The sequence below is a fragment of the Dromaius novaehollandiae genome, chromosome 5 (assembly GCF_036370855.1).
Source record: "Dromaius novaehollandiae isolate bDroNov1 chromosome 5, bDroNov1.hap1, whole genome shotgun sequence".
Taxonomy (NCBI): domain Eukaryota; kingdom Metazoa; phylum Chordata; class Aves; order Casuariiformes; family Dromaiidae; genus Dromaius; species Dromaius novaehollandiae.
In genome coordinates, this window is record NC_088102.1 from 66472595 (window position 1) to 66498254 (window position 25660).

The following is a 25660-nucleotide window of genomic DNA, read 5'->3' on the forward strand; positions in this document are numbered from 1 at the left end:
TTCTCCCCTCTCTCTAGCAGCAGCAACAGTACATCGTAAGCGTCCTGCCTGCCAGATAGGCAGCAAGTGCTCCAAGATCTCTCACGTTTCAGCTCAGCCTTCGGCACTAGAGGAAGCACGGGGCTACCAGCGAGTGCCGCAGGGGAGCAGGGGAAGAAAGCAAACCCCTTCCCGCTGCAGGGACCAGATGTCCCAGCCTGAGAGATGAGCAGTTTGGATGCGGGGAGGGGACCCGCAAGGGCAGTCGGAGGAGAGGTTCGGACCGCTGCCAGCAGGGCGAAGCGGGACCAGTCTCGTCCAAGCCCAGTCACTGCTCACAGCTCCCTGCTTGCCTTCAGGGTCCTCTGGGCTTCTGAAGCCGCAGGTCTCCTGTCCCACGCACTCGCACTTACCATGATGACGGCAACCACGATGGCAGCAATACCGATCAGGTACAGCTTCCCAGAGAACAGCTCATCAATTTTTTGGTGACAGCTCGAGGTCATCTGAAGCAGAGAACAACCAGTGTCAGACGGCCTATTTTTCTCTTACCCTCCACAGACATTCATGCTGGAAGATGACAGGTTTGAGATTCCTGCTTTCCTCAAAGTCCTGTTTATGTTTTGGGGTGAAAACCTGGCTCTAAGAATTTGTGCCAGTTTGCCAGAGGCCAAGGATTTCACCCCTCTGTGCCTCCATCCCCAAAAACTCAAACAGCAAGGGAAGGAGAGATGGGGAACCCCTGACATCCTGCTGCACGATCCCAAAACACGGAGCAGAAACAGCCAGCTAGTCCCTCACCACACTGGTGAGGAAGACCAGTGCCCTTTCCCAAGCCCTGGCTCCCAGCGGAGGTCTCTGCTGCTCCGTTTCCAGCGGCCCTGTTGCTGTGGGGAGGGCTCTCCTGCCCCACTCCTTTGCTCTTCCCACCTTCCCACAACCGTCCCTCCGTCAGGTGGCACCGCACGAGAGCTGAGAGGGGCAGAGCTGCTCCCCAGGGATGCGCCAAGATGGAAGAAATAGGCAGGCAGATTTCCAAAGCTGTCATTTCCCCCCTTCCTCCTCAAGGAAGCGACCGGATTGACTTCCCTGGCAGGCGAATTTCCTCACCAGAGCTGTGCCAAGCAGAAAGCAGCCGTGCCTACCTGAGAAAGGGTTTTCATGAAGTCCTTCTTCGGGCAGAGGTCCTCTCTCCATAAGGGAGTGATAACTCCTGTTGCAGCATCAGGACCACAGCAGTCCAGCTACACAGAGAGAGAAAAAACAGCATAAGTAGACGTGCAAGCACTCTCCTGCAATGCTCTCCCCACCATTAAACATCCCAGAGACCACCAATGACTAGCAGTCATCTTGGAGGAAAAAAAAAGGGGGTGGGGTGGGAATTAACTCTCCAAATCCAATTTTTTATTTGCATGCAATGCAGCTGCTTCCTGCAGTAACTGCAGATACATGTGTCTGGCCTTGATAGCCTGGAAAAGAAAGCACACAGCTCTCTCTGGAGACTTGCTTCCTGCTGAGCAGAGGAAGTACTCCTGGAATTAGTTCCTCAGAGCAGCATTTTTCTTCCGTTGAATTTTACTTAATCAGGAGTACTGAGGTAAATGAAAAGCAACTTAATTAAAGCTCAGGCCAGACTTCCTAGCACAGCACAAAGGACAATAATTTAAAGCGATGCAACTCTGTTACTTGTCATCTAAGAACAGCAAACTCCACAGGTTAACTCCAATGTATCAGCATCTGCTTTAGACCATGGTTTTCCTGCTCATTTTCCTGACCCCCATTTCTACTCCTTTCTCCCACATTCTCATTTCCTGTTGCTACAAATAATTCCTGCAAAGAGATTTCTATGTAAAACTTGGAGAACAGGCAGCAAAAGCCGTTTGCTGAGAACATTTTTGTCCCAGTTCAATCCTAAGCATCAGAAGTTTCAGGGTGGTCTTCACTCCTCGCAGCGTGCACAGTGATGGTCACGGCTCACCCCTCGCAAGCCGACACACAGAAAGTGATTTTTTGGGGCACGTTACTTTGCCCCTTTGCAACAGGCAGGATCCTGCTCGTCAGTGCTTACTTTGGCCAGCTGCAATATAGCCTAAGCAGAGCATGCAGTAAGGCCTCCAACACCTTACCGTTTCATGGAAGGTCTTCACTACGGCTTTCCCGTTGTTTGTCTCCGATTCTGCCATGAGCGCTTGTTGAAACGCTTGGTCATAGAACTGCTTCACGTCTTTGGCAATCTAGGGAAGGCAGGAAAAAGTCCCTTTTAACCAGAGGACAACAAGCAAACCCGTCCAGCAGATGTGCCTGAACATCGCAGGTTCTCTCTAACGTCACTCACACGTAGATAAGCAGTTTTTAATGGATTTGGACCCTGATTATTCACACAGATGAGTAAAAATGGCCTTTCTTTTATAGGGATCAAATTCTTCCGGTATCACGAAGAGCAACTGTTAAGAACCTCATAACCAGCCAGCACGTTTTCTCATCACTGAGCCTGGACAGGTAGCTCATTTAGGTCAGGAAGTTTAGGTGCTTCAGACAGATGTCAAACTCCTGCTGGGTCCCTAGGTGGATCTAGGCACCCCTGTCCTATAAATGGCTTTATTAGTGATCTTGGCCATGCTCTGACTCTGCCACCCGCTCCCATGAACCGCAGCCACTCGTGGGGGAATGTGGCAACAGCCTCTGCTCCACAGAGCAAAAGGAAACCTCATGTTCAGAGAAGCTGAGCTCGGGGCTTCTCCTCTAACAGCTTCCAATAATTTGGGAAAGACAGAGGAAAGGAGGACATGCAAGAGAAGCAGACAAAAAAAATGAGCGAGTACAAAATGGAAAGCACTTGCCAGAACATCTGCTCTTGGCAGTGCATGCTAGATTAGCAAATGAAAAAGAAACTGCAGTAAAAAGGAGAGTGATTTCAATCAATTATCCCACACTTGCTCCATTTTTGCTCCAAAGTTTTGTTTTGGAGGGCAATATTCTCTGCTCAAACCAATTGATTCTGGTACAGGGACAAATGAATCCTACTTCTTGCCTCCCTCCCTGCATCTAAAGTAGCTCAGGCAAACCAGGGACAGAACAGGACTGCCTCCAGTTTCAGCTGCTGCTGACTCTCCTCGGCTCCAAGCGCACAGCACTTGCTTTTCCTGCCCGCGGTGCTCAACGGGAGGCATCAGCAGAGGCAGGGGAGAAGCGAGCTGTGCCCCGTTAGCGGGACGTCCAAACAGCCCATTCGCCAAGGCTGAAAGAGCAGACGAGGCCAACAGACTTCCACCGTTCATTTTAAACTGCAAAATCAACTCTAAGTGGCTTGGGTCATTGTCCTTATCCTGGCAAACCCTAAACTTCTCAGCCTTATGCTGCGGCATCCAAGCGCCTTCTCCCCAGACTGGAGAACAACTGCCACAGAATTCCTCCTCATTCCGGGTCCTCAGCTCAATCGCACGTCGCGGACGGTTGGGGACTCACAAACGAACATCTGCACGAGGCACACCCCTCTGGAAAGGTTAATTAGCTCCCCAAAGTTGCCAGGAAACAGCACCCTGCCCGCATAGTAATGCGCTTGGCCACAGAACAGCCTATTCTGCTGAAGTCACTCTCCTGGGAATCGCTGCAAGGGTGTTTCCAGTCCCACCCGAGCTGCGCCGCTCGTCCGGGGCCTGAAGGTACTTGAGCGCAGAGCAGGCCACCACCACCTACTGACGGAGCTGACCCACGTTCCTTAATAAAGCCAACGTTTCCTACTCCGCCAGAGATCTTAACGTTGGCTTTGAGCACCAGAAATCCCCCTCTCTCCTCTCTGCGGCACCTAGGACGTGCAGATGGCAGCAACTCGCGCTGTGACCGACAGCGTGGTGAGAACTAGGAGACCCAGGTGAGACCTGGGGATCTGTATTCGAGACATCGCGCTACAGACCGTAAGGGGCAGTCTGCCATCGAGTGTTCACTTTTAGGGTTCATCAGACAGGCCAAGAGGAGTTAAGTGACCTGCCCAGGTCACAGAGCTAGTCCAAATTCCCACGTCTCAGTCCAGGACCTTAACTACAGCTTGTACAAAGATCCACTACAGTTGCGTCCAGCCTCCCAGTCCCACAAATTCAGGTTTCAGAGTCATCCTACCTGGTCTTTGTTGACAAAACCCCAAATTCCAGCCGCGACTTCGCAGGCAAACAGGATCACCAGGCAAGTAAAGAACTGTGAAGACAAATCAGGAGAGGGACATTTAACATATTTGTTATTTAACATATAATGTAAAGAAGCAATGAGGTGGATAAAGGTGTGAAGCAACATTTCTAATGATGGAGGAGATCAGAGCAAGGCGTTGCCTGACTTCACACCATTTTCTCTCATGCAGACACACTTGGCCCAAAAACATTTTCCTAAAAGTCATCTGCCGCCTCCCCACGTCCCAACTTCCTGCTGCGACGTTTAAGCAGGCGTTAGCAGAGTCAGGTCCAACGCAAGGACAAGCAGGCATGAGGACAGCCTGCACCGAAGAACAAACTGCTCCTCTTCCTGCGGCTGCAGGAGCAGGCAGGCTTCCCGCTCTGCTTCGGATGCTCCGGGGATGGGAACTGCCAGCACAGGGTTAAGAGCACATTTCGGATGCTGAGGAGCAGCGGGGCGTCAGGGTATGATTTATGGCCAGCGCTCTTGGCATTCGCAGCCCTGCAAGGCCACTGCAGTTTTCTGCATGCGGACTAACGCTGATGTTTTCCCACAGCCCCACCCTGTTGCTGCAATTACAAAACTCCTACTTCTCCCTCGCCGCCTCCTCTCTGCCACCGCAAAGCCTTCCTCCATCCTTCTGTTCGTATCCTGGGAACATTCTGTGATGGCCGGTCTGTTTGACTGCAAATGGAAAGCTTTAAAGCTCCTAAGTCAGAGTGCGGTAGGAAAGCAAGGACAGGTAAGCTCCACGCATAGTCCGCACTACCTCAGTGAGGACACGGCCCTCCGTGATTTCCTTCTGGGAAGCCCAAGTTGGTAAGAGGTGCCATGGAAGCAGAGCAGCAAAAGAGGTGGATGCAGCCAGGGGAAGACATAAGAACACGATGCAGGGCTGGACGATAGCCCCTGGCTCCTGGGCGGTCTGTTTCGGGCACACAAGACATTTCCTTCAACAGAGGAAAGGGGAGTTTCCAGCGCTATGCTGCAAGCTGGCTTGGTGTGGCTTTACTTCTGGCCCTCCAGGGCGAGAACACTTGTGTGCAAGAGCAAGGGATATAAAATAAAATAAACAAACAAATAAGGAAACGGGACTGCTGACCTCCTGCAGGAAAGGACTTCAGACATCCTTACCCAGTCCCAGAGCAACTAAGTCCTGTTTAAACACCCATATATCGCTGGCTTTCTGTGGACATCTTTGGGGAACTGGGTCCCACTTCCCCCCACGGAAGCAGGTCGCCCTTACCCGGCGGGCGCGAGGCCCGTGCAATTCCCTGGCCAAGCACTAGGGCCCACTCTTGCAGTGGGATGGCTTGTTTATTCCAGATTTGGAGATGCGATTCTGTGGGGATTTAGTTTTGCCAGTTGGCAGCGACACACCCAAGGCGCGGTCTGACGCGGCGGCAGCACCGCTGTGCTCTCGGCCAGGCGTTGGGGTCTGCCCCGGGGCGCGAGGCTGAGCGGCTCCCTCCCGCGCTGCTGGGATCTCGCGGCTCGGCTTGCGCAGATGACGGGGCTCCTGGTGCTCCCCCTTTGCAGCCAGCCCATGCCCCTGTTAATATTTACTCCCTCAGCTGAGCTGGCTGCAAGAGAGGTCACGGCGCAAAGCCGCTGCTTTCCTGCACCACGGCGAGCACGCTGCCTGGAGACGTCCTTGCCGCGCAGGGGGAGCGCTGGCCTCCCAACGCAGGGGCGCACGGCAGAAGGCGTCTCGAGCCCGCTCTTGGCGAGCCGAGCTGCAAAGAGACATGGGCAGCGCACAGCGGCGAGAACTGCTAATTTTAGCTAAAGCAGCCGGCTTCGCTGTCAGCCCTCAGGTGCGCTGTACCGTCTGCCCTTCTAGTCCTCCTTCCAGCTTCAAGAGGGAGTGAGGGTGATTCAGGTTCTGTAACCGCTTGTGTTAACTCCGCCACCCCCCAGAAAAAGCAGAGCTGCCAGGCCTTCACTACAGCAACCGCTGCCAGATCGGTGCAGGGGCTCCTCCCAGCTCAGCAGCAGCGGCAGTGCTGGCAGACTCTTGCAGCAGCTTTTACCCACTGATGCGCAGAAGTGCTTTATAAAAGTTGCTCAGAAACACCACTCTCCTATTGCCGATACGGAAACAGAAGCACCTAGAGGTGAAGCAACCTGCTCACGGCGAGAGCGAGGGCCAGGGAAAGCAGCTCCATTTCTCTGACTCCAGCCCGGTCAGTGGGCCACGTGGACCATGCCCGTGGGTCACTGCGTCACAAACAGTAATTTTTCATCCCCAAAAAGCCAAGTGCTGAGAAGGCCCCCCAACCTTTTTTCTTTTCTTTTATTTTTTTTTTTATTTACCCCCCTCCTCCTTTATTTTTTTAGGCTTTTTGGAGGCCTTTGCACTGACACACTTTAAGGAGAGCCCGTGAACACATCTGCTGCACGCCTGCGCTGTGCTCCTCCGCCGAGGAGCAGCAGCTCTGCAGGCAACCCCGCTACAGGAGCTGGCAGAGAAAAATCGCAGAAACCACGGAAACAGGCTTGCTCCAAGGGCCACAGACCCAAGTACCCACGGGGCGCATCGCACAGAGCCCGCGCCGAGCGCCCCTTCTCGCCGACCGTCCCTGCCTGTGGCGGTTACGGAACATGGAAAGCCAGAAGAGACCGGAATCCAGCCTAAAGCTGGACCACGCGTGGGAACTTGCCTTAAACCCGTGGGTCCCCCTCAGCCCCACGGCGAAGGCTTTTGGTGCGGCTGCAGCTTGTGCAACTCTTAAGCTCATCGCACGCCGGGACTCCAAGCTGCTGCCTCCCATCGGGGTGCCTGCAGCACTTCGGTAACGGATTTTCCAGGGTTTGCCTTGACGTCCTCGCCAAAACATCGCAAGAAATCTTTCCCGCTTTCGCGTTTGACCAGATCAAAGGCAGGGGCGGCACGGCACCAGGTGTTGTGCCCCTTACCGTTCCCAGCAGGCACTGCGACTCCTGAATCGCGCCGTAGCATCCCAGGAACCCCACAAACATCATGACAGCACCAACCGCAATCAGGATGTAGATCCCTGCAAGGGGAAGCGAGAAGCAGACACGTTACTGCAGAACTGCGCATGGACACGTCCAAGCATCTGGCCAGACACGCTGGCTCCCTGCAACGGCTAATTACAGGTGTGCATAATTAAGGCTTAAGAGATACAGAAGCAGAGGTGGCTGTGGACCTTGTGTGGGCTTCCACCAGCAGAGAAAACCACCACATCTTCCTCTATTTCTTGCTCCTGTCCTCCTCTTCTGCTGACACTAATGTTCTTGGACAACACACGGATGTCATTGACAGAAATGATCAATTGTTAGTTAAGTTCAGACTGTACTTCAGGGCATTCCTATTATCCCTCCCTTTAAAATAAGTATTATCACCTTAGACAAATTCATTTTGGGGCGAATTTGCCCATGGGTGTTCTCTCTGCATAAGCCAACACCCGATCGATCATTCTGCTGCTACAGCAGAGCATTCACGCAAGCTACACAACATACACAACTCAGATCTCAAAGTGCTCAAAACCAGCAATTTAAGACTTATGTTAAGCTTTTAAGGAACCTACTGAAACTTAAAACAACAAACCACCACCCCCCAAAGCCCATCCTCCCCCCCAAATCGCAGGAAATCCACAGAGCTGGATCAATAATAGGAAGAGGGTGTAGCGAGGAAGACAAAGGCTTTACAGCGTCCTGACTGCTGTACGCCGGCAGTTCCCATGGTATACTATTTTAAATGTTTGAGCAGAGGAGATAAAAGCAGTCGGTTAATACCTCTATTTAAATTACAATAAGGCTAATGGTTTATTTATATTAAATAACATACAAACTTTTTTTTCTGATAATGTTTTAAAGACAGACAAGTGACAAGACTAAGGGAAAAGCACTGCTTCAGCATCTTATTAAATGTAATCTAGCTTTTGGATTCTTTTATTGCTTCTTCTACAGAAAAGTTTTTTTTTTTTTTCCAACATAACTAGTTCAAAGCTTGGAAATCAGGCATTTGGGGAAGACAAAAAACCCAAAGGAATGAAACTTCACTCACTCAGGAAACAAGAACTTAAGCAAGAGGCTCAGATCTGCTAGTCCTAGTCCCTTACCAGTCTTAATGGCCAAATGCCAGCAGCTCAGTTAACTCTGTTTCCTCTTCTGAACATAGAGCTTTCTTTTTTCTGTACAACGCATATATAGAGTATTTTTAGTTAAGCAATGTTCTTAAGTATTGGGGCTCTACTATTTTGTAAGTGAATTCTACTCCCTGTTCAAAGGCAACTAGACATGCAAAAAGAAAAAAAAATCAAAGCAAACAACTGGTTAAAAACAAGGCAAGACAGCAGTCACCATTTTAAAACTGCAATGAGAAAAAAAAAAGAATCTGAACAAACTTACATTAAGCACTTTGTATTTAACAGCAATTCAGTAAATCTTCCTATGAGGTACGTCCCTTCAACTAAAGGTTTTATTTAGCTGCAAAGTCAAAATGTTTTTGTAGTTATTAGTCAACTCCCCTTTAAGAATAGAACTAAAGTACAAACACAGCCCGAGAGTAAACTTGCTTTTACATGCCTACGACATCTATTGTTTAGGATTTCTCTTATTTTTGCAACTTTTAATCGATCATCTGATAAGTTTAGTGTAAAGTCTAAGGAGTGTGCAACACGGATACGACTGCCCCGGCTGGCCTCACTGAGAGCAAAGTTAAGCCAACGCAAACCCTGCTCCAAAAGACAGTTATAATAATTTCAACTTGCTTAAAACCCCTGCACAGATACGTCAAACTCGGGAAAGGTTTAACTTCTGCTCCTTCAATTCTTCCCTTTTAAAAACAGAAGTCACCAGCCCCTCGACACCGCAGCACGAGCACAAAGGCAACGGCCAACTTGGCAAAACGCGGCAGCGGAAACGCTGCGAGAGCAGCTCCCGCGCCGGGACCCCGCTACCGCCGGGACGAGGAGACGACGCTGCTCGCCAGCGCCGCGCTCACACAATGCCTCCGGCTATGTTTAGCCGACGGCAGGAGGGAGGAAACCAGATGGAGGGGAAGCGAAGGCACAATGGAGCGGGCCGACCCGGGAGGAACTTCCACTTCGCTAAACCCGACGGGACCCGCAGCCGGCGACGTCCTCCCACCACCCGTCTGGCCACCGTCAGCGAAAGGGACCAGCTGCACCTTCTGGGGACCACCACAGGGGCTTCGCCGTGATGCATCCGCAAATCCGAACGGCAGCTTGGGAGCTGCTGCTGGAGCAAGCGGCTGGCCGTGAAGGCAAGGAGGGACAAAAGCGCCTTGTACAAAGGTGGATGGAGAGGGAAAAATAAGCTGGAGAAACTCAGGGAGAGTTTCTCGGAAAGGAGAGGCCAGCAGCGAAAGTTTGGTGGACCTGCCTGAACTGGAAGGAGATGATTTTGCCCCCAGCAGCTAAAAACGCGCTGTTGCTGACTGTGGAAGGAGAGGCAGAGGGCTGTGGTGCGCACGGGGAAAGGAGGCTCCCGAGGGGCAGGGGGTGATGGGAAGGCATTAACGCATCCTGTAAAGCCACAGCTGTCTGCTGGACACCTGCCAAGCTCCACAGACACCGATCAAGAATTCTAGAAGCCACATAATTGCTGTTTCAAGAAGAACAACATATCATCAGTGATCTCTCAGAAAAAGGTCTGCTTATTATCACCAAAATATGCTAATGCCCAGGAACTAGCTCTCTTCCCTCTCTTTTATCAGCATTGCTGCTGGCTGTAGGTTTCCAACCCAAAATGGGTCAAGATTTTGCATCTTACAGGCCTAGGTGGCTCAACTGAAGAGTTTTGATCACAAGAGATCTCTCCAGGAAACTCAATTTTTGATCACCCTGAGAGCAGCAGGTTCTGAATTCTCCTCCTACCATCAGCAGAGAGAAGACAGAAAGCTGAGTTGGGAACAAGGAGGCTTCAACAGCTCAACGTTCATACTGGTAGATAACAAGGTAGGTGACAAGTAGATAGAACAGAGCTCGAGACAGAGCAGCATGATGCTGCAGGTACCCCAACAACCAGTTCGCTTCCATGGATTGATAGTACATTTGGTCCTCATATTCTTCAAAACAAACATTGAAGGCAATTTCCAAGACCGAACAAGTAGCTAGCAGATCACCAGGACAGCTAAGAGAGTAGGAAAGTTTCCACCTGAAAACTAGGAGATACAAAGCCCAACAAGAACCTCAACTGACAGAGGTGACCAAGAGGAAACAGCCATCTGCTGTGCTACAAAAGTCTTTTGGATGCCTCTGTACTTGCTTTTTGTTGGTGTTTGTGCAGCTTTAAGAAAAAAAAACATCTACTAAAATCCCATTCCAGATAGGCCATCCAGACCCCCAACAGACCACCAAGGTCCCAGTATCCTACTTCTCCTCCTGCAAATGCTTTGCCAACTCCTTGCCAGAGCCAACACTGAATATCAGTGAATATCACTCAAAAAATAAGACTGAAGAAAGGAAGGAAGGAAATAAGATTTTAAAGTTTGCTAAGCTGCCCAGACAAATTCTTCTCCCAAAATAATCAAAATTGATTTTGCTTTTCTTATACTTCAGCAAAAGCACAAGTGTAGCCCAAGAGGAGAGGAAAAGTCCAGGGGAGACTCATACGGAAACGCATGTAAAAGCGGGGGAGCAGACTTCTGTTCCCAACACAGCTGTTTGTGAGCTTGCAGACTGGAAGGAACACAGCATTTTCTGGGGAGACAAGAAACAGAACAAAAAGGAGATCGGAAGAGGAGGAGGAGACGGAGGCGCTCCCAGACCTTGCTCCGGCCCAGCCGAGCAGGCAGCTGAAGAGCTCTGGCTCTGGCCGAGCCGGTTTCCAGCCCGACTGCCCCCGCATCCCACTTGGCATTTCCCGACCTGAGTCCGGCGGATGGAAGTCGTTGAGCGGGAGAAGCAGGAACGCGTAGCCAAGCGGGGGAGAGGGCTGTGACAACCGGCCTGCGCTCAGAAGCCCACAGAAAGCCTGGAAGGCTGTCGGGACCAGAGCCAGCTTCGTCCGGAGGCACAAACAAGCGGCCTTTATAGAGTCCCCCTTTGTCGGTGCCAGGCAGCGCAGTGCTGCCCGCGGGGAGGCAATGGAGTGGGGCTCTTCTCTGCAGTTTATTTAAAAGCAAACACAAAATATTTAACGCAACAATACGGTCTTGTACAACGAGGGCGCCGCGGCTAGCAGCATCTCTCCGTAGAAACGCCGTGTCGGAGCTTGCAACGGAGACCAAAGGACAACCCAGACTTGCAGCCGCACCCTTTGGGTGGCACGCGCTTCCCCATGCCCACCGTCCCCCCCGACACGAACGCAGGTGCCCCGTCCGTCTCTCCAGCCTGGGTGCCAGGCAGCTGAGGGCTTTCACAGCAGCCACGGCCCAACCGGGAACAACCGGCCCTTTTCCCAGAAAGGGGCCAGCTGAGCTCTCATTCCCGGCAGACGGCGACGACGACTGCCAGCGGGGCTTTGGCCCCCGCGCCCGTGAGCGGCACACCTGCCGTGCTCCTCCTCAACGGCACGCTGGACCTCCCTTAAAGCCAGGCGCGACCCCCCCCCCCCCCAACCCTGCCCGCTGCACAAGCGTCGGAGGTGGGATCGACCCCGTCACCCCGGAGCGGATCGGAGACTCTTCGTGCGCTGAAGCGGCACCCGCTCCTCCAGGGCTCCCCTTGAGCTGGCACGGCTCTGCGCCAGCAAAGCCCCACCTGCCCGTCACACGCCGCTTCCCGGCTTGTTTGTGCGACGGCTTTTCCAGGGTTGTTAAAATAAGAAACGCTGTTCATCGCAAACAGAAAGTAAAACCAGAGAGGTACCGAAAATGAAGCACAGCGCCTACGGTAATCCTGCTCCCTCCGAACGTGGCCCCGGGAGCCAGAGCCGCAGCAGTGACAGCAAGCACGTAATTTATAGACGTGCACGACGCCAAGGCGTCTCTGCATCCTCAGACAGCGCTACTGGGGTCATCTCTACGCCAGCTCTCAGACGCACAGCAGTGAGCAAGACTGCTGCAGTCCCCCGTGCAACCGGCCCCTCGTGGAAGGAAACCACGAGCCGCAAGACGCACGTCACGTACTTGGGGAACTTGGGGGAGGACTCGGGACTTGCCCACAGTCTCCTATCGCGTCCTGAGATCAAGACAGCCAACAAAGTTTTGGGAGTGAGGGTTACACAGGCTTCTCTTTTTCCCCTTCTTCATTACAGAGAAATTCGGGGTCCTGTCTTAGTTCAAAGAAAGAGCAGAGCAGTTGTGACGTGGGGTCAAAGCATCCCTACGGAAAACACACAACGCACGCTAGAGATGGTGTCGCTCCAGCAACCGAACCACAGGTTTGTCCACCTCTCCTCCTTCATAGTGACCGCTGCCGCACAGGTCCAGTTTCCAGGTACTCCTGCACAACGAGGAAGCGACGGGCACTCACCCCGGTAGCCATGGACCTCCTCAAGCTTTAGCTGGGAGAAGACCCTGAATCTCAGGCCCAAGAGACCACAGTCATTAAGCACCTCCTTCAGGATGGTGTTAGTCAGAACAAGAAGAAAAAAAGAAAAGAAAAGAAAAAGGGCAGCAAAGAGGCCGGCTCAGCTCCCAGCTCCAGCAGATGATGCTTCCCTGGAGGCCCCTCTCCTTCTAGGCTAGTAGGAGACAGGACAGTAAGAACTGGGAACAGGGAAGGGACAGTAAAAGACAGCGTTTAATATCATTACTCATTCCGGCATTAGAGCCACAGAGCTGTTGCCTGCAGGGTTGTAAAACTCATGTCCTGCCCCTGCTGAGTTCACTGAGAAATTTTTTTAAAAAAAACCAAAAACCCACAAATAGAAAAAACATGCATTTTTCTTTTAAACAAATAAAAGGAGGAACAAGAACAGCACGGTCCCTCCAAAGTGAGCGGGGAGCTGGTCAGCCCAGGACAGCCCTGCTCTTGCGCCACGCTGGGCTCGCTCCATCTTGCACAAGGCGGGCCCGTGGCTCGCCGGAGACCGTGTGGCTCCCGGGGGCAGGCATCCCTGCTCCCACCTACCGCTCCCCCCATTTCACCTCTCCCTGGGGGGCTTTAACTTGTTAAGCCCGGGTGACACTCCACTGCCGGCTCCGCGTGAGCCTCCCCTTGGGCTGCCCGTCCAAACGGGGAGCGCGCAGCGGCACTTCTGCAGTGCACCGCAGGGCCAGGGCTGGCCCAGCTGGCTGGGATGTTTTCTGGTTTCTCATCCCGACGGAGCAGCTCCTGGGGGGGCAGATGCTACGAATGCAAGGCTCTGCAAGCCTCCGAGGGAGAAAGGAAAGCCTCTCTGTGCCTGGTGGTCTGCAGAGGCTGAAAATCCGGGGACTCGCCCTCGCCTCTGCGGCGCGGAAGGGGGAGGTGGGAGGGAGACTCCTCCGCATCCTCCAGGACCGATCTTGGAAGGAGGCCATCCGCAAGGGCAAAACGCCCTGACCACAGCACGCTTCCTTTGGACTTAAGGGCAAGATATTTGCAGGGAGCGGGAAGTCCCGGGTGGGAGGGGGAAGGGCTGGCTACACCAGCCCGGTGTTTTTGTCCGGCAGTCCCGTGGAAGTGGCCCCGAACGTCCTCCCGCCTGCAAGTCCCTCAGCTCGCCCAGCTCCTGCAGAGCTGGCAGCGCTTCCTTGGGCGCGCAGGGAAGAGGGGAAGAGAGCAGGGATGCCACAAGATGACCGGGAAACTCTTCTCTCCCCTCCACCTCCCTCCACTCCTTTTCCTAAGGAAAACAGTGCTGCTCTCCGGCTGCTAATGACTTCCAGACGGAGCAACAGCGTCAGGAGGCACGGAGAGGTCTCCTGGGGCCGTGCGGCACGCACGGGGGGACGAGAGGCCCCTCGTCTGGAGGGATAAAGGAAGAGGAAGCAAAGGACACCGCAGTCATAAAAGCAAAGGGGAGGCGTGGAGAAAACCCCAAACACTATCCCCGCGCGGGCACATAGACCCGTCCCTACCCAAAGGGCTTCCACAGACGGAGATGCCACACAGATTTTCCGTTTTGCCTAGCTGGGACATGCGGGAACATGCTGGTTACAACGAAGATACACTGAATCACGATTAAGTGCAGCTTGCACACCAAGTTTACTACCTCCTTCTGCTATACGCAGCTATCAGGCTAAACCCATCGCCTAGGAGCTAATCTGAGTTAACGCAGAGCTCCATCACCGTGATGACACTTCCTATTTTGTTTGCACACCTGACTTGCCACGAGTTGCTTGTTTGAGAGAAACTGAGTTCTATGATAAAAATATAGAAAAGCTATTTTAATACTGTTAAATATACTGTGCAGCCTCTCTCAGAGAGAGCTATTGACAACATGTTTTGCATTAAAACTACTATTTTAAGACTTCCTTTATTACTAAAGTTGATCTACAGCAATTAGAGCAAAATCGGAATCAATAGACCTCAGCCTTTTTTACTCCTCCTTCTTCAAACATTTGAATAAAAATGTTATTTCTCTGATTTTCTTCATTCTCAGCAATTTCAGGATCTATTGAGATGTGTAAAATAACTGGTCCAAGTAAACTGAAGTACATTTTCATTCTGCATCTGAAGAGGAGAATAACTGTCCAGAGCTCTCGCTAAATCGATTCATTTAGGTGCACAGACACACAGCACCTTCCTTTAAAAACTGAGCAGCCAACTCTCACAGCCTCAAATTTCCTTTAAGGGACTACCTGGAATTAGATTGTCTTTAACTGTAAACAGGCTTATTTTCAAAAGAGAAAAATGCATTTACTTCTATTAAAAAAATCCACATATATTTTTAAAGTCACCTATTTTGTTCACCACGATTCAGGACCAAATGCAAACTACGGTCCACGCTCGAGCCCGCTACGCCCGGCCGCAGTCAGCATCCTTCCGGTAAACCACAGACCACCAGGGCTTGAAGCACAGCGGAGGCAGGTGACGGAGAGAGCGAGCCCGGGCCAGCTGTGCGTATCCGCAGGGATCGCTGCACAGCGCTACGCCAAGACAGAAGGTGGCTTTCCACTAGTGTTTATTGCGGGACCTACATATCTTTCTACGGAGAGCTTAGCAGAAGATTTCCTGGGCCACTGAGCCTCACCTCATGCTGTAAAGGAGTTGGCCGCCTTTAAAAGATGCCTGATGTTTCCTGAGGGAAGGGGACGAGATCCCGCTAGCTGGATGTGGGGCAGAGCGAGACCCACAAGGAGAGCGGCAGCACCACACCGATTTCAAGGACAAGTCTGCAGATACAGCTATACTTTAACGTAAGGCTGGAACTTGTCAGCGGGAAGCGAGGCAGACTTAGATGTGTCCCCTGGCTTTTTGGCCCAATTCTCAACAGTCCTGTCTGCGAGAAAGGCCGCGTGAGCTCATTTCCAAGCAAAGAAATCGGATCGTATTTGCATGGAGCAGGGCTGTGAAAAGAGCCTCCAGCCTGCACAACTAGAGAGCAGGGATTCAGCGCTGCGCAGCAGCCGTTTCTCCTGCGAGCCAGCCTCACCTGGAGCTTTAGCGCAAAGCGCGGCTTAGCGGACACGAGGCACCGGGTTAAGATTAGCCTGACGCTATCGCTGCCCCGTCTCCGGCAGACGCTGCGGCAGGGCTGCCTGATCTGCTCGCGAGCGAGTTCCAGGATCGCCACCATTTTCAGTCTTGTTGCTAAGGAGAGGAGAAAAAGCAGGAGAAAAAAAAAGAGAACAAAAAATGGTGCCTTTCTATTGGGGCAGCCGCCTGCAGAAGGAGCACAGCGCAGAAGGGGAGTGGCAGCAACAGCTTCAGCGTCCAAATTTAATTCGCCATTGCACGCCTGTCCGAAACCTTACACTCCTCCCAAGGAGCGCCGCCGCGGGAGCACTCCGGGGAAAAGAGACGCTGGCCGGGAGAGGAAGTATTATGACAAAGTAAGAGCCAGGGTGAAAAACTGAACAGAAGGAGAGAAGGGGGGAAAAAACCCAAAAAACCCAACAACCACCACCCAAAACACATCAACCCCTTCCCACTCCCAAAGCTATGCAGAAAGCCTCACCCCACCTCTGCATGTTTTCGCACTCCCGCTCGCAGCTGGCCCCGCTCCCGGGGATACTCGGCGCGCCGGGTAGCGTTATCCTATCGCTTGCTGTTAACAGCTGGATGCAGATTTCCTATTTTGGACCTGTGGAGTTAGAGCGAGGCCAGACCCACCCGACCAGGCGCTCTGCTCCTCGTCAGATGTTCCCGGGGAGAACGAGCAGACGGCGGGAGAGAGAGAGCAGGGACCGGGCAGCCCAGCAAGAGGGGAAAACGGGAAAAACAAGGGCTTCTTGGTTTGAGCCGAGGCTTTGAGGAAAAGGACAACAAGCTGAGGCTTTCCTCCACCCCGCTGAAAAGGTTTTGAGCACCTAGACGCCTGTGCTCCTCCTTACATGCTACGCGAGCGCTGCTGCCGACTCTTTCCTGTTGTTCTTGCCATGGCCGCAGCTCCCCTCCCCTGCCCTGCCCGGGGATGCCGAGGAGCAGAGAAAACCAGGAGCTCAGTGACAAGGATTAAGTTAGAGCTTCTGGTTCACCCGACAACCCTGCCCTCATCCCCAGCTATCCGGCATGAGACAGGACCCGGAGGCCTCACAAAACGGGCAAATTATGGAGGATCTAAGTAAGGGATCAGCTCTAGGAGCAGAGGGACCTGCTGCCGGGTCAAGTTTCCACCCCGACCCGCTTGCAGAGCCAGCCCGCTGCACGGCTGCTGGCACGAGCCGAAGGGCAAGGACAGCTGGTGGCAACCGGACCCCGCTGATACCAGCCAGCATCAGCGAGCCGCACCTTCAGGCGGTGGAAGCACAGCACCAGGCATCACGAAGGCAAACTCGCGGGCAGGCTGGGCGTGCAGCCCCGCGCCGATCGCTGCGCTGGGGGGGGGAGGCAGCTGGGCAGACTATCACAGCAAGACACACGAGCGCCCGCAAACCAGGCAGCTCCTTCGAAGCTACCTCAGATAGGAGGGCAGCGGTATGAAACCAGTGAGCAAGTGACCTTACCGAAAGCTAAAGGTTTATCTCCCTGTGGATGCATGGGATCCACATATCCATCAAGCGTGTGCCAACAGCACATACAGGCAACACCCTGCACGCGTGGTGTACAAAACCCCAACAGTCATCACTACCATGAACGTAGAGTTTGCAACGACTCGAGCTCCCAAGGCTTGTCCTGTAAGGTCAGGGGATCCCTGCTGACCTTCAGCCTCTCCTAAACCCACTACACCCTTTTTTCCTACCATTATGGTTGTAACTCAGCAACACTGGTGCCCCTTACCCGTGCTTCCCCAGCAGCGCAGCTACCTGCCTGCCTCATCAGCACAGCATCCAGCTCATGCAGCAGCTGCAATATTGCAGTACGGTCCCTCACCACACATCTGGTGCAGAGTGGCACATCACTCCTCACCCCACAGTTCATCTTGCAACCTTTCGGACTAACTGCTGCCATCGATAGGCAACACTGCCTTCGTCCACTCTCCTCTCTTCCCCTGCCAGTTCGGCACTATGAATCACACTGCCCTGGCTCCTGAACAGCCTGGCAAAAAAAGCAGGGGACAGGGGGAAAGAAAAACCACACATGTGCATTGCCATGGCCAACTGGTAGATACACAGACCCCAACCGTTCTTCCTTCCACTTTTCCTCATAATACCACTACCTTCAGCGGCTGTTTCTGGACATCACATAAGCAAACACTTGAAGGACAGGGCTCCTGGCTTTTTCCCCATTAGATTAACTCTGCTATTAATAGATAAAGAAATGGTTAACCAGTTGCTAGTATTTAACTTCGCAATACTGCTTACAGTTATCTACATTATCTTTGAATGATGTTTTCTGACGTAAGCTGGGCGCTTCAGATGCAGTCCTACACAAGCGTGAGAGGCAGGATGGCTTCTGGTTTTGCAGCTGCAGCTGAAGAGAAGCACTAACAGCAAGGCAACCAATTGCTCCCTGAAGATCAGCTCTTGGCAAAGACCATCAATGGGAGCTGGACACCATATTGAGGTCCATGGTGGGCTTCTAGAAGGCAACTTCTGCAGGGGGCTTCTGATAAGCTGCGTGCGAGGCAGAGCACAGGCTCGCTCTGCAGTGCAACAGAATACTCAGCAGAGCTAGGCAAGACACCCTCGTGAGTAAAACCACCTTAAAACTGCATGCATATTACGCCATAAGCCTAGCTCAGACAAAGAGCCAGTATTTTCCTTTACAACCAAAAGGGCATGAAACTCTGCCATTCCGGCTACTCCCTAACTCGGTTTTGCTTCATCTTCAAAGCAACAAAGCAGTTAACGTGCCATTTTTGGAGCATTATGTCCACAGCCAAAGTGGAAGTGCCAAAAGCCAAGACTGCAAGGAGTGGCCACCATCAGACATTTCTCAAGCTGCACTGAGAAAAAGCCCACGAACGAGAGCTCAGTTTGTAACCTTTAAAGCCCAAAACACGGTGGAAGGCCAAAGCGCTAGGGGAGAGCATTTCTTGCAGAGCCCCCAGGCTCCAGAGCTGCTCCCGCAGGGCCACGGCTGCCCACGAGTCCTCTTCCTCCGACCGCTTTATCGCCTCCCGACAGGTCCTGGGACGAGCGCCCGCGCCAGACACCAAAAAGCGGCCCGCGAGGAGAAGCAGCGCTGGAGGCCAAGCCCAGGCACACGTGAGCCAGAGGCTCCCGCGCGGAGCGGGAACATCGTGTGCGTGTGGATGTTGGACGCCGGAGCAGAAAAACAGGGCAGGCGCCGCTGCGGTGGGAATGTCAGCTGCGAGGGGAGGGGGAAGGAAAAAGAAAAAGAAAGGAAAAAACAAAGGAATCCCAGACTTCAGACTCGAGAGGCCTGGCCAGGAGAGACGGCAGTGAAAGAAGTGCTCCGCTGTTATTACTGAATGGAAATTACAGCCCCCAGAAGGAATCCGGGCAGCTCCGTTGCTCAGTACAACTTTACAAGACAGGCAGGCTCCAGCCCCAGGCCGCTCACGGGCATCGGAAAGCCCAGCAAGGTGGCACCCCTCCTGCCTCGGTGGTCCATTCCCAGCTGCTTTTAAAATAGCAGAGGCCGGCGGCACTTCAGCACTACCCAGAGCACGTGGAGAGTGAAAACAAAATGAAAGGGGTTGAAAAGCAGAGGATGCACAACATGCGGGAGAAGAGCGCTTGGCTACCACGCTCCAGGTCCCCCAGATTTTGGAAGAAGTTTGTTAACCAGAGAGACATCAGCTGTTTGCCCTGAGAAGGAAGGAAACATTTGAGCCAGCCCCTGGAAAGGGACTAAGACTTGACTTAGAGCTCTCTTTTCTCTCCCCCCTCCATTTTTTTTTTTTTTTTTTAAGATGGAAAATATGCAAAGGCAAAATGCTCTAAATACAACTGTGCGTGTGAGGCACGAGGCAGACAGAAGAGCATTGGAAAGCCTACCATCACTGACAGCAGGAGCACCTACTGCAACCACACGCAGCTGGGGAAAAGGACTTGAGCAGTTTATTTAGTGAGCCAGGAAACTGAAGAAAAAAATCTTTTAAGGAAGGTAGTTTCACCTACAGATGAGAACAGGACATTGGATTAGACTGGTCCAGCTCCACACATTTCCTACAACTATCCCATCCTTGGAGTGAGAGAGGGTTTCTTCCCATCTGACCAACTCCCCCAGTCTCCCAGGACCTTACAGAGAGGAGGGATTTGGGGCTTTCCTGCTTCTAAATATGCAAAAAGTCAGAAGAGACTCAGGCCTTCCTACTTAACAAGAGACATCGCACATGAAAATAACAGTTAAGTCTTTCCTCAGTAGCTAATTAGTCCTCTAGGAACGGCAGGGCAGGGCCGTGGCGAGTGTCATTGCGCAGGACAAATGCTTCTCTAACCGCAGCAGGGGAAAAGCAGAGCATCGGCATCAATTTTTGCTCAAAGTCAATAAATCTCAAACAGGATGGCCGAGAGGAGACTTGGTCCACGCACAAGACAGGCGAGACTTTCGAACCTCCTCCTTCTGCAAGCACGCGCACACACCGTGCAGGCTCCCTCCGCGCCCCGGCCTCTTATCTGAGGAATTCGGGAGCGAGCGGTCCTCGAGTCCTCCGGCAGCTCACGCCCCAGCCAGCCGGCATCAGCCCAAAGCCGAGGCCAGAGACTGTCTGGGAGCTGCTCGTTCCTGCTCATAAGCAGGATCGCTGGAGAGCAGGGCAAAGCAAGGGTTTTCTTCCAGCAAGTCAGCGTGCTGTCAAATTAATAAAATCATACTAAGCTTAAACACACACAGAGACGCTCCACCGGCCCCTCCTGGAGAACATGAGTCATGCTGCTCTCCAAGTTGTACTTTCCATTGCCAACCGTTCCTTTAGCCACTTTTATATCCCTTTGGGAGAGAGATGAGGAAACGAGACACGCATCCAAGAAGTCTCCCATCTTTCCAGATCAATCACACAACCTTTGCTGAAGCCAACGTGTCGTCGGGGAGACCATAACCAAGAATAATGCCAAAGAAAACCTGTCATACAGAAACACTGACCAGAATTAAAGGTCTTCTGCACTTTTAGCTACTGTGACTTTGGACTCTACATTTCAGACACAGCACAGGTGACACCTAACAAACATTTGGATTTGCATGCAGAAGATGTTTTGGGGAATATCGGGGAAGCAGTAGACGTTTTAGGTTCTACCTTGCACTGCACCTCGCTGAGTCTGTTCCTCACCCGCGGCGATCCTCTCCGTACAGCACCCTCCTTTCTGTTGTGCCTCTGGGCACACGAAACGCCAGCGGAGCAGTGCCCGCTCCCCCCGCCCCTCTCCCCGGAGGCTACTTACCAACGTAGAAGGTGTTGGGGGCTTGCTTGTCCCCCAGCTGCAGGTAAAGGATATTCGTAGTCTGTGAGTCATGACGGAGCCACAGGGCCACTCCCAGGATGATTCCTCCGGCCAGCTGGGGAGAAGGAAGAAGGGAACGACACGTTAAGCACTGCTTGGTCCACCACACTGCCCGGAGCAGCCCTGCTCCGCACCTCCTGGGCAGGACAGACTGGGGAAAGAGGTCTCGCTCCGCAAAGCTGCTCCGAGATAGGCTGGCACGCAGGGGACCGTGGAGGGACGGCTTTGCTGCTACTCCTAGTTTTCACACGGGGGCAAAAAACCCGCGTGTCCGGCGTGCAGAGACACCAGAGGTCCTCTGCTTCCAAGGGAGCACCTTGCTCTCCCCAACTCCCCCCTTTCCGGCAGCCTCAGCAAACCCTGCCGCGATGCCCCCGCGAGAGCGGCATGAGGAGTACAAGGACCGCTTTTGGGGAACTGCTTCAGGCACGAGAGAGGCCCTAAATACCTGTCATGGCCCATTTCTCAGCTCGCAGTTACGAGATAACCTGAGCTTCCCTGTCAGCTTGCTGCAAGCTCTTGTTTTCTCCTGCAGGCCTGGAGGGGAAAAGCCTCCCTCCTGCCACGGAAAACGGGCAGGGTTTCAAACCAGCGATGCCCTGAACACGTGCCAGGGACCAATTAACGTGCCTGCTGGTTTGCCGCAAGGGCCAGGGGCTGCCACCGCGGAGAGGCAGGCGGGACTCCCGCCCTCTGCTCCCCCCACACCTGCACAAGCACCAGGCCCAGTTCGCAGCCGCGATAAACACGGTCAAGTCTCCCAGCCCTCCTTCCCCCGCTCCGAAAAGCCCGCGGCGCTGCCCTCCCCTCCATTCAGTTATTGACGGGAGACATCTTCACCTGCTCCCTGCTCTCCTCCCAGGGTCAGCTGCTTGCTGGTAGTGGTTCCCTTCACATTTTCCACAAGCATTAGCTTTTCCAGATAAGTGCAGCCCTCAGACCTATTAAGGAGACCTTTAACTTGCAAGAACATCCTTTTCATTTAGTCTCGTCCCACCTCTGCAACGTGTTTTGAACCATATGCAGCCTGCCACTTCATTTTCCAGGCTATCGATCGCCTGATTCACACAATATTCATCAGTTATAAGACCAGCTTTCACTCTCAGCCTGTGCCAAGGGATTTCCAGTTCCTGTAGGTGATTTCTTTCCTATGAGTTATTTTATATCTGTTAAAATAGAAGGCTAAGTCTTACCTAAGAAGCAAGAAACCTACAACTGAAGCTTTCAGGAGCCTTTTCTACCTTCAGTTCTCAATGGGCTGTTATCACACAATTTCGTTTATCCATTACATACAAACTTTTTTAAAAAATTTAAAACCCTGAATGTACAGCTAATGGTAACATGATTTAAGTATATCAAACAGCATTATATTTACAATGAGGTAGCGCATGTCTCATTTCACCCTTCCATTTCTATGGGAACTGTAGGAAGGAAAGGCCACAGTGGGGATGAGAAAGTGTTTGGGAGAACATCAGATTTTTCCCTCTGCCCTAAGTCTGCTACTTTCCCCCTCTAGGTTCAGATTTCAAGTTTGAGCAGACCTAATGGGACAGAGCTTTCTATGCCCTTAAAGGCTGCTCTGCCTTGGAGTAGACTTGATCAATCAAAATGACAGGAATACATTCATTTCAATACAGATAAATAGATACAGAGCAACAGCAAAACCCAAAACCCCCCACACTTTATAGCACTGAACTGCTGCAGCACCTGTTAGCAGGGAATCCAAAATTACTTCAACCTCCCCCCCCCCCCCCCAAAAAAAATGCACCGTTCCCCAGGATATCTTGACATTTAGCACAGCGTTTAAGAGCATACGAATGACTACGAAGCCCAACTTAATGGGAGTCAGTGACGTTTTCAGAAGCATCCTTCAGTTACGTGCTGTTCTCTCCCTCCCCACAGATCTCTGGGACGTTCGATGCCCAAAGCGGACAGCCCGTTATTTGCGCTGCCCACCCTTGTCGCATCCATTTGATTAATGCCTACAGCCCTTTCCCGAGGTGTCCCACGGGCACACCAACCCCTGCGGCTACCAGCTCGTACTGCTCGGTTGACTGACTGTTCAGTATCATATCGCAGTACAAAAGAAATCTTGCTGTAGGCCCGCGTGGGAGGAAAGGCGGATTCGGAGCAGTAAACCGGAATAACCCCCTCCTGCTCCTCCAGCACTACGTGCTCCCCAGCCTCGGCGGCTGCCAGACACGATGGGGCATAGCGGGACGTAATTCCCTTTATCGAGGTTGGGTTTTGTTTCCATTTCCTCCCTTCTCAAAGCGCTGCGCGTGCCTCGGTTCAGGCACAACACACCGCTTTTGGGGGCTGCTACAGATGCGTTTGGTGGAGCTGAGCAGCTCCGCGAGCTGACTAGGTAGAAAACACCGTCTAGCCTGAACAGATCCAAGGCATTTCGAGTAGCACTCACTGCGTTAATCCATTACATATCCACCCCTTTCAACCAAAACCACTGGGGCAGGGGAAAGAGAGGAGGGGGAGAAAAACACACATAAAAGAAAAAAAAAAAGCCTTAAGAATTCAAAACGACTTCTAAGAAATGCTGAAGGAATCTTTTCAAATGCCAATTTAATGTCAAACGTCTTAAAACCTTGTAACAACTCATCTGAGAAAAAGCACACACGTAAATAAAGGAAAGATTACTGTACGGTATGGAAGAAGAAAAAAACTTTCTCCAAAAGGGTCTTTGAGTCAGGTCAGCTACAAGCATGTAAGGCACTATGAAGACTGCATTTAAAAAAGAGCTCGTTCAGTAATAGCACAAAGTCTATAACTGAGCAACTTGCAGGAGAGCCTAAATTAACATGTGGACTGGGATTTCCAAATCCAAAAAGGATTCTCAGGGGGAGCCTAACTTTGCCCCTTCTGGGGGTGGTTTTCTTCCTTGCAAACTTCTGCAAAACCCAGCTAAGAGATTCTTGTGGGGGTACCTTCAAAAACTCTGATGAAAGCACAGTTTGTGCAGAATTCACAGGGCAAGTTGACCTGGTGGCTTTGAGCTATCCTGCCTGGCTCTCTAGGGAGAAGGAAGGGGATTTTGTCAGCCTCTCTGCTCCTTTGCCTCCAAAGCAAAACCAAAGCAGCTTTAACACTTCTTCCCCAGCAATCAGTGCCACTTCCTGGCCTGGACATCGCCTTATCTCGCCTGCCTCAGAGCCTGAGGTCCTCCGCATACTCGCTATGGAAAAAGCAACGGAAGTCACCCCGCGCTCAAACTCGGCTCCAAATAAGGTAGCTAGTGGCTTAGCAGAAAGTTACCCAAATCCAGCCTGGTATTTCTCATTCATTGTCTAAGAACGTAATAAAACCCAAGTTTATTTATCCTCTTGGAATAAAGAGACTGCCCCAAAATTCATCAGTGCCATTTTTAAAGCAAAGGTCTTTCTGTGGCTCCCATTGGAAAGAAGATCTCAAAGAAGATTTGGGTGTCTATGCCGGTCAGGAGCGGTGAGGAGGAGACTGCACACGTTACTGTTTTTACAAAAGGGTGGCAGGCTTGGAACGAGGCCAACGCCACGCAGCAGCCCCCTAGTTTTGAAGAATTGAGGAAAGCGACTCATTTTAATGCTTTTTCACAAGTCAGCTATAATGAAGAACCTGCAGCCAATGGTGTATCTCTGCATGTATGAAAGGCACACATCTTTTCATCAGAAATATCATATATCTTGAACGCACCAAGGAATTCAGCCACTTGGGATTCTGCAGAGAGGGAACCAAGATGAAAGGAAGGAAGGAAGGGAAGGGAAGGGGAAAAACCCTCACCAAATTGCCCTAGTAACCCTGGCTTCCAGTGGAGTAACCCTGTATTTTAAAGAGAACAACCCAGAAGTGGCTTGTAAAAGCCTGAAAGAAAAGATAGATGTTTCCACACCGACAGCAGCTTTTCTTATTTGCTTTCTTCTCAGTGTGAAAAATTTTGGCAGAACAAAGAACAAATGTATGGGCATTGCTCTTTCCCCTGCACATTGCCCTTTGCGCTCAGCAGATACTAGTATCTCAACCAGCATACAGAGGACAAGGACTTTGCACCAGCTTTGCGCAAAATGCCAGCAGCAAAGCTGGAGTAAGCGCGGTTTGCTATGACATGAATAAGAGGAGCAGCAGCTGGTTTAAAATTAAATGTGCATTAGAGTGCCAGAACCACAACATCAGCAAACTGCAAGCTGTTCTCTAAATTTTTTTTTCCCCTAGATTGAAGGCATAGTCTCTTCTGATTGCCAAATCCACCTCAACAGTTAGGTCTACCTGGCTAAGGAAGCACTGGAACCACCCCCAAATATTCTAAGCTTTGGTCCATGTCTGCTGTAGAAACACCACAACTCCCTCCCTCACCACCTGACTTCATTTGATTTTTTAACAGAGCACAGAGAGCACTTCAGATGGAAGTTTTAATCCAATAGCAGCTGGGTTTCTTGAGAGAAAATGATGTTAGCTTACTAATGAAAACAGGACTCAGTCAACGATGAATAACTTTTTCCATACATCCTTCCACCACCAAAAAAGCACAGAACATAATTATGGCATCCTTCTCTGGAAAGAAAAGAAAATATGAGGGAGAAACTCTCATCAGCTTTGCTGCGAGCCTCCCTGCCCACCCCAACGAGGTGCAAACCCAGCAACGTGCCACCCAAAGACGGCTGCTTTTAGGCTCCCCTTCCAGGACGTCTGCCGTGTGCATCGGCACGCTGTCCCGGA

The 25660-nt window shown here is 51.9% G+C and overlaps 1 protein-coding gene across 2 annotated transcripts in view; it reads right to left on the minus strand.

The window, feature by feature from the left end:
- CD81 (CD81 molecule) overlaps window positions 1-25660 on the minus strand; it is a 48392-nt gene that overhangs the window by 3631 nt on the left and 19101 nt on the right. For both annotated transcript variants that reach the window (XM_026092717.2, XM_064513136.1), the window contains exons 2-7: window positions 20894-21008; window positions 7063-7160; window positions 4096-4170; window positions 2106-2213; window positions 1125-1223; window positions 393-485 (exon numbers count right to left, since the gene is read on the minus strand). In XM_026092717.2, the coding sequence (XP_025948502.1) occupies window positions 393-485; window positions 1125-1223; window positions 2106-2213; window positions 4096-4170; window positions 7063-7160; window positions 20894-21008 (588 nt within the window). The remainder of the gene's footprint in view (window positions 1-392; window positions 486-1124; window positions 1224-2105; window positions 2214-4095; window positions 4171-7062; window positions 7161-20893; window positions 21009-25660) is intronic.